Here is a 9030-nt window from a genome sequence, read left to right on the forward strand (position 1 = left end):
TCCCTTTTTTCTCATGTAATGAGCTCCTTCCCCTTAGAAGGGGAAGCTGGACGCCCCACGGAGGGGCGGGGGGGGGGGGGGGGAGTTCGACGAGCTCAACCAGACTCAACTCTGTTCGATCCTTTCACCAGAGACTTAGGACATTCTCCCTCTCTCACCCGTTTGTAACCCTTACTACAAACCAGTGCCGGTAACACGAGCAGTAGCAGACTGGACGTAGGGATATTCCGTTCGAACCAGTATAAATCCTTGTGTCCTTCGAGCACATCATCTAAACCAGACGCGTAAAATCACAAATTTACTCGTCGGTGGTTCGAAACACGAACACGTATTGAGCGACGAGCTGCATGCGTGGTTTACTCTCCTTCCTTGTTATATGAGTTTTGGCTGAGAACGCCTTAGAAAGCTGCCCGTAGGGAGTAATTAATATCAGCAGTTACTGTATTTGTGTGGTCCGAGGCACGGGAGTCATTGCAGGGAAGGAGAAAAGGCTGTGGTGCAGTTTTATGTGCATTTAGTGAAGATCAAGTGGCCAAATAGTGGAGGCATCAACCTACGAAGACGTGCGCTAGAAGTTTCATCGGCGCATCTACATGAGCTGTGAATACGTTTAGACGAGGATGGTTTAGCTGCTGTGTACGGGACTTGCGGTGGTGGGACCCTGAATGACGTGGCTTCATGAAATCGTAGGAAAATAAGTTAGTGGGGTTCTCCTATTTAGGTATAGTAGATAGTAGATAACAAGGAGAGTATGTCCAGGTTTCAGTTGAAATAAGAATGGTCCTGTGCAGAACTTCTATATACGGATTGATAACTGCTTTGACAGTGGTCCAATGTAGTAATAAGTTATAGAGATTTTATATAATGGTGTTTTTCATTAGTACAGCGTCTGCATAGGCCACCTAAAGTTGTACTTAGTCTGTAGAAATCATGGCCATTTGGAGATAAAAAGAAAGTTATACGCAGAGTGTGACTGATACTGCATCTGGATGAAGATAAATATAATATCTCATGATAAGCTTTCCAACAAGCTTCAGTTAGTAGATTAGACTCTTTTAGAGAACAAGCTCTATGAATTATCTAGCATCCATCCACTTTTAGAAATATGAGTTGAGTGACTTTATTATATAGAGAGAGACCCAGCATGCATATATATTAGTATCACAAATAGAAAAAATGATCTATTGTGCGTTCTCTTATCAGGTGCGCTAGAAAAATTGTATGCAAAGTTTAATATATTTTTACTATAATATATGTGGCTTAAATAACTGTAAGTGTATCGTCTTTTTGTGTCGTGGCCTTTGGTGCAACGCACGGCCATATATTTAGTAAGGAATAATATTTATGCTAGCATAGGTAGACATGTGTGGCTGCTCAGACCGTCGAAAGGCGTTTGTATCCCAGATACAATTGTCGTTTAATTGAGTCTGAAGTTTCTCAAAAAAAAAAAAGAGAAAAAGTAAGTTTCTACCTTCCCGAAGATATATAGGATTCCTGGCCGTGATGTGTCATATTTAAACAGAATGTGGTTGGAGCACGACCTGCTGTAGTCTTGTTCCGCATATGCTGAGCTGTAAATCCTTATACGTCGCTTGACTAAAGCCAGTGTGGTTCTGATCCTATAAACCGTATCAATTTATTCATGATCAAGCCATTTATTTAATATAATTTTCTATTAGTAGGGGTCAGTCATGTGATTCGATTAAATTGGTTAAACCACACCATCGATCATCCATACATATATTATTTGGTATATACAACTAAACACATCACTTAGATCAACACACAGAGGTCAATCGTCGTTTGCCCTAACCATGACATGCTTCTTTTACAATACAATTTTCGCTCACGAACACAAACACTCACCCTTAGAAATATATGCATGCAAATGGCAACCCTACTCCTATGAGGATCACCGAGAGGTCTGCAAGTATATCCAGATTGACGAAATCAAGACTGACACCTCGTTATCAACGGACACGTCATTTATCATTGAAAGAATAGCGTCAGTTGAATAATCCTAGAATAAATTTAGAAAAGTAGGAGCACTCATGTGATAGAGAACTTGAACTCAGATAGTTAGGCTGTGTTTGGATCATAGGATTTTCAAAGGAATATCAAAGGAATGAGCTTTCCTATACTTCCGAGTCCTGTAGCAGTGTTTGGAACACAGGATTGCTTCGTTCCTTTCCGTAGGAAAGTTTCCTGCACCTGTACGTTTTGGAGGAAAACAAAAATCCACTGAAACCTCCTGTTTGTGTTTCCTTCACGAAGTACGAGATGAATCTGAGGCTGGCCGCAAGCTTATCACGTTTGTGCCATGGTGGATGCCTAAACTGTAGTATATTTAAGAGAGATTAATGTTAAACAACTATGCTTACTGCAAACCAATAGATTTCTATGTTATTAGTATTCATGTGTTCCAAACACCAATTCCTATAAAAATCCTGTATTTTTTAATCCTCTGTTTTACACCTCTATTCCTTTCCTATTCCTGTGTTTTCTCCGATTCCTACGTTTTACATTCCTCTATTCCAAACAGGCCCAAGTTTCACCACAAAAACCTTGCCAGTTGTGTTATGCTATTCTAAATACAATGCACACATTACATGCATGGGCACATAGCTACATTCTAACAAAGAAGTATTTAGTTAAATAAATATACATTTGTCATTAATGTATTTCGACCTTTTCAACTATGCTATAAGTCTGATTTATCTCTTCTACTTGTAAAACCCGATGTTTATGCCCCTAATCATTGAATTTCACCTTGAATGGTTTGGAGGTTGGTTTTGTGCTGACGTCACGCCAGCCCTGGGGTCCTTGTATGTAGCATCACGTCAACTACGAGGAACGTAGTGCATTGATAGTTCATCCTTCTATGTAGCGTCACATCAACTCGAGGACATTACTACATCATACTGCATCGATAGTTCAGGATTAGAAAAAAATTATCCAAATATTTATTAGAAATTCTCAAAATATTTACTTAGAAAATCTGTCCATTTCCCACATTCTCTATGAGATTTGTTACGATGGTTGAACGGTACCGTCCAAAACTTTTTTCTGAATTTTTGTAACCATAGATGTGGTGAGTAATTAAGAGAACAATTTACAAATAAAAAATCGGTACCGGACCTACTTGTTAGGTACCATTCCCACCAATTTGGTACCTTTTCTCGGTACCTCTTATATCACAACCATTAGATTTTCTCAGAGTTCTTATTTTCTCTAACCACCTTAAAAATTAAAATTCTCATTGTGTATAAAAAAACAAAAACAAATGGCAACAGACGATGGCCATCGTGCCTTTTTTTTTACGAAAGAAGAGTTATATTAAATAATAGCTAGGTACATTAACACGTTACCAGCACTCTGGATTACACAAATATTCAGGAACTGATTTTCATCTAAATTGTATCCACGTTGTGAATAGCTCTAGCAGTGGCGGAGGGTGAAAGAAATTATAGGGGGCGAATTTTTTATTTTATAGAGAAAAAACAAACCTGTAGCAAGGGACGGAGGTGAGGAGCTCAACTAAGGATGAATGTGGGCCAGTGAGCCTGCTGGCTTGGCTGCAGAAGCACTGGTCACATGCTTCTTCTTGGTCTTTCTGAGAATGGATCCGTCCCTGAGCTTCAGATCTCAAAACCAAACATGTACGATGCTTTAGCATGGATGACCGCATAGAAAAACACTCGGCTTGAGAATAGATGCCCAACGAACGACGGACAACATTCATGTAGGCGGAGTTAAGAAACTTCTTCTTTCTAGGACCGTTGTGCCTCTGCACTAGCTGAGCTCGATGTCTCACACTCATGTCTAAAAAAATCCAAATATTTCTTTTCAAAATATTACCCAATATTTTTCATACTACTTTTGGTATTACATTTTGGGTTTCCTAACCACATTTTGGTTATTATTACAGAGAAGAATAAAAGCTATATATATGTGGAGTTCCAAGATCTTCCTTGACTACTGTTGAATTGTGATGCTACACCTCAATCATCAATCCCTGCCAAAAAAAAAACAGCATAGTACTAGACCAAATTCAGGCTCGTATGTTCCAGCTGAATGCTTGCCAAACTCTGATGGAAACCCATATGCTAACAGCAAGCATGCTGGTGCAAGAAGGGAAGCTATTGATTTTGTAAATGTTTGTTTTTGAGATAAACATAGGGCTAAGATGGTGGTATGTACTCTCTGTGGATGCAGCGGAACAAAAGAAAGCATGGTGAGCAGCAGACGCCGCTCAGCTCGGCAGTGAAGTGGTCAATTGACATGGCCTTTGATCTCTGGGAGTTGAGTCGGCCAAAGAAAGGAACTCTGACGACCAGCAAGAAGAGATGGCAGCCGCCACCAATGGGTTGGATCAAGTGCAACATCGATGGCGCCTTTGATCCGACTCAGGGACAGGGTGCAACAGCTGCTGTGCTCCGAGATGAGAGGGGAAGCTTCCAGGGTGAACGAGCGCAATGGTACAGCCATGGCCTTGATGCTTTGATGATGGAATCCTTGGCTTGCCGGGATGGCATGGCGTACGCACGCGAAAGAGGAGTGCAAAGACTACTTGTTGAGACGGACAACCAAGAGCTGGTGAAGCTCTGGGAGGCTGGAGCCAACCAGAGATCAAACGTGGCGGCGTTCATCAAGGAGTGTAGAGATATTAGTCTTTGTTTTCCTGATTTCAGAATAGCTTTTTCCCCTAGATCTTGTAGCCGTGTTGCTGATATGTTGGCAAAGCAGGTCTCAGGTACCAATAGGCTGGCTGTGTGGCACTCGGCTCCAGTTTGTGTGGGTAACCTGTTGATCGATGACTGTAATCTGGTTGTTCCATGATAATATGAAAATCAGTGAGTCGCCAAAAAAAAGGGCTAAGATGGTGGTGATGTACGTGGAGGAACAACAATTTGGTATGTAACCAACCACGTACATACGGTCTGACAGAGCTAGTGGATGATCGACGACGAACGCACAATAATAGAAAACTCTCCGGATACATTATAGCCCATCGTCCTTCACACTTAGACAGACCATCAGCCTGTTCGACAGGCCGTAAACGATCGTTGATTATTTATTGCTGGCTAGTTTGATGTGAGAGAAAAATACTGTTCCAGCTTATAATCCACGGTCGTATACGAGGAAGCGAACAGGCTGCATACCGGTCAGGCAATCATCGTAGCTGTATATGCCAAAGTATCTGTAAAAACAGGTGCTCTAGTCATCAATTTCTCGACATGCTATAAATATAGATTGTCTAGTCATAAATTTTCAACAAATATAATACTCGCTGTTAGGGCACGCCTAAAGAAAAAACGAATTGCGTCCAGCCTAGGCCCTGTTTGGCCTTATGTGACTCCCTTATTTCGCATGATCCGCACAATGTGGCTTACCATGAAGCATGAACCCTTGTCGCCCACAATGGTTAACATCTCCTGCATGATGGGTTGCAAGATCTGAGTGTGCTTGCTCTGCCCACTGCATGAAAAAGCAATAGCATGCAATGCATGTGCAAATTCATGCAGACTGGCCTACTAACAATTCAAGTGCACACACCCTGGACATGTGACACCATGATCAGTTCAATGTTTTTAACTTAATGCATTCATAAGATTGGCTTCACCATAAATATCAATTCTTAAACCCATACCCAAAGACATCAGCCAATACAATACTCGTCCAAATCTTGAGATAAACTATAACCAACGTGGATATGTCTTGAGACGTGTCACACGGCAGTAACAAATATAAGATCGTACATCACAATGCAACAGTGACGAATTTAACAGTTTTACCTAGATGGGAAAGCACAAAACCTAGTAAACAAGACACTGTCACTAGTCCAAGCCACCGAAAAAATTGTGACTCTGAGGCCTACCACACCATAAGGTCTTCAACATGTAAGTAACATCCTGCAATTTTTTAAATTTAATCAATCTACTGCAGCATGCAAATAAGTGAAAATGACAAATCTTAAACAGCAAACCAAAGGCCAACAGATACAAGGTAGTAGATTGACCTCCATGTCCAACGACCGCCACTACAGGCAGTAGTCAAGGAAAGTGCAAAAGTTATCAAATCTCTTCGCCCTTGCATCTTCTGACTCCCCATCGATCTCAGAAAACTCCATGATAGCACCGGACTCATCATAAATTCCATCATCCTCCTCTACAGCTATCTCCTCGATATCTGCATAGACAGTCCAAATTTCAGGTACAAAACATAACCTAGTAGATGACCTTCTTGGTAACCACGTCACTATGACAGACTCAACACAACTACTGAAGTTCTAAAGTTTCCTCATACCGTCTGATTCATCATCAGATAGGACGGCAGCCTTGGCAGAAGGTTGGCCACAAGCATTGGTAGAAACTGAAGCGGTATAGAGGTAGTGTTAGAAACGAAATTGGATACACAAAGAAACATATTTCATGATCAGAATTAGGCAAGCTAGGTGAGCCTAGAGGCTCTCAATATCTGCAAAGACCACATTCAGGTAACAGAACAAAAACTACAAGGGACATACTACAAAAAAAACAAGCAGATAATAAAAATGCAGAGTCTGGAGACTCTTTATATCACCTTGTCCGTCCTCGTTGCCTTTGCTCTGCATCACCAAGATGTCAGAGTCATAGAACTCAGAGTCCGTGCTGACGATGCTATTCAGAGTGATACTTGACTCAGCATAAGCATTGCTGCTACCAGACGACTCCCCGTCACTAGCATTTGATCTTGCCTCACCATTTTGTGATTCGTTACCGTCATCTTCACCCTCAGAGTCAGGGCTAATGGGTTCACCAGGCAGGTTGATGCGGTAACACCCTACTAGAGACCTCTTGTTTATGAGGTGCTCAAGAACCTTAAGCTGGGCATTCATAGTCTGGATGACTTGAGCCTTAGATGTTGGGTCTATCATATATTTCTGAAGTGCAGCACGAGTGTTCTCAAGTATAAGCTGGAGCTTAGATTCGAAGTGATACCGGCCAAAGACACCAAGCACATTTGCACGGACCTTCACTAATGTATCATCAATTGGCAGTCTGTTGCCCAATCGATCTTTGATCCTTTGTTGGATGTCATCAATGGCAGGCCAGGAGATGGTCCCATCATCGGGGTGGACAACGATGCTGTGATCAGAAGGTCTATGATGTTCAAGAACCCACAAACCCTCTGCGAGGTCAGCAGATGCCGCACCTGGAACCAACACCAGTAACAAGAGCCTATCTAGGGCATCCATCTTCATCTGTAGCAAACGCTCTAACATACAAGTGCACCGCTCAAGCTCATGTGCCAAATTGCACCGTAGTACAATAAGCTCTTGCAGGTTCACCTCGTCCTGCACCTTCTGTGCCATTTCATCAAGCATGTAGTGGTGGCTCCTCAGCACTGAGGCGAGTCTCAGCTTCTCCTTCGCAACACGTGGATTGAGAATCCGGACATTCCGCACGGAGGTGACTACAGGATCGATGATGGTGGCACATCTGAGCGAGAGGAATTGGGCATAATAGAGTCCAATCTCAGAGCAACCGATAACCTGACACTGCTGCATCAATTTTTCTGCGTCTTCGACACTAGACACCAATCCATTGACCTTGCCCTCGGATTCCTCCCACGCGGACAGGTAATGCCGCGGGATGGCGAAGAGGATGAGGCTGGCCGGGAGCCTGTATCTCTTGCGAAGAAGTTGAATCGCACGCTTGTGCGGCGCGCCTTCGTCCATGATGATGGTAGCGAGCGGCGGTGGCGATGGAGGGAGTGCCGAGGAGACGGCGGCGGGCGGCGGGGGCGGTGGAGGGAGTGAAGAGGCCGAGGAGACGATGGCGGGCGGCGGGGACCGGCGAGCAGCCGACGCGGAAGAGGGGTTAGGGGCTTCGCCATGACGGTAGCAGGGCGGCGGTAGCGACGGAGGAAGTGAGGAGGAGGGCGAGGAGACGGTCGCGGGCGGCGATGGCGGTGGAGGGAGTGAAGAGGAGCCAGAGGAGACGGTGGCGGGCGGCGGCGGGCGGCGAGCAGCCGGCGCGGAAGAGGGGGGGCTGGGATCGAATCGATCCATCCGATTGCTGGATTAGCTACGGACACAGCTGGAGGAGCCGTGGGCCGAGTTTCTATTTCGGCCCATTTATAAATTAGAAGTGTGCGCTCGGCCATCATTTTAGACAGGAACCATTCCACCACCTCTCGCTATCGGTCAAAGTATGATTACACTCTGATTATACTCCAAAATCGGATGTTTGACCTTTTCTAACTATGTGATTTACCTCTTTCGATGATTTTAATACTCCCTCCATTCCAAATTATAAGCCGCTTTGACTTTTTTGGTACATCTATTTTACTATGTATCTAGATATAATACGTTGCAAAATAGATGAACAAAAAAAAATCAAACGGAGCGAGCAGTTGTTTTCACAAATGTGGAGCCACGTCAACTGTCCTATACGGCGCCACTTTCGCCCTAAGGAGGTAAATTAGGTCAACTAGACTTTATAAAAAAAAATATTATAATTTTTTTCTTATAAAATATATGCAATTGGAAATCCTAGAATTTGATTTAGTCTTAGAAGGTTTGTTTTAGCTTGGAAAAATATGAAACCATATATTTTATTTTAAAATAAAAGTATGCTTTTATTCTCTAGCGTCGCAGTTATTTAGGTCTTTTATAACCTTGTTTTGATTTTTTTTGCTAAAATTTGCTCCCGTTATTTATTCTGAGTAGTCTTATAAGCCACTAGAATGACCCGTAGACATTGATGACTCAAACTACAAAGAAAGCCAGGTGACTTCAACGACAAGCAGGTTTCATGTGACCACCTCATACTTATTTTATTTAAAAATGTATATGAGTAGCGTTTTTTTAATATCCACACAATGAAAAAGTTCAAGCAATTAAATAAAGAGCTATTCATACAATGTACATATGTATAAACTAGCAAATATATCCGTACGTTGCAAGAGGATGTACCGTTTGTTGCGTGATCACCGTACTTTTGAATTCGTCTTGGTATTGAACTCTATAATGTGCCATGACACATG

The 9030-nt window shown here is 42.7% G+C and overlaps 1 protein-coding gene across 3 annotated transcripts; it reads right to left on the reverse strand.

Moving 5' to 3' along the window:
- Positions 1-5388: 5388 nt before the first annotated feature.
- LOC136471040 (uncharacterized) lies at positions 5389-8066 on the reverse strand. 3 transcript variants are annotated; one of them, XR_010761910.1, is made up of 5 exons: positions 6583-8066; positions 6307-6372; positions 6020-6189; positions 5879-5912; positions 5389-5435 (listed from the first exon to the last, which is right to left on the reverse strand). XR_010761910.1 is itself a non-coding variant. In XM_066468772.1 (4 exons), the coding sequence occupies exons 1-3, from the start codon at positions 8051-8053 to the stop codon at positions 6041-6043; spliced, it is 1686 nt and encodes a 561-aa protein (XP_066324869.1). In that variant the 5' UTR covers positions 8054-8066; the 3' UTR covers positions 5512-5912; positions 6020-6040. The 3 variants fall into 3 exon arrangements, 2 of the variants coding, with proteins under 2 accessions (XP_066324869.1, XP_066324870.1); XM_066468772.1 differs by lacking the exon at positions 5389-5435 and having other exon boundaries at positions 5512-5912; XM_066468773.1 differs by lacking the exons at positions 5389-5435; positions 6307-6372 and having other exon boundaries at positions 5512-5912.
- Positions 8067-9030: the final 964 nt, after the last annotated feature.

Source organism: Miscanthus floridulus, chromosome 8 (genome assembly GCF_019320115.1).
Source record: "Miscanthus floridulus cultivar M001 chromosome 8, ASM1932011v1, whole genome shotgun sequence".
Classification (NCBI taxonomy): Eukaryota; Viridiplantae; Streptophyta; class Magnoliopsida; order Poales; family Poaceae; genus Miscanthus; species Miscanthus floridulus.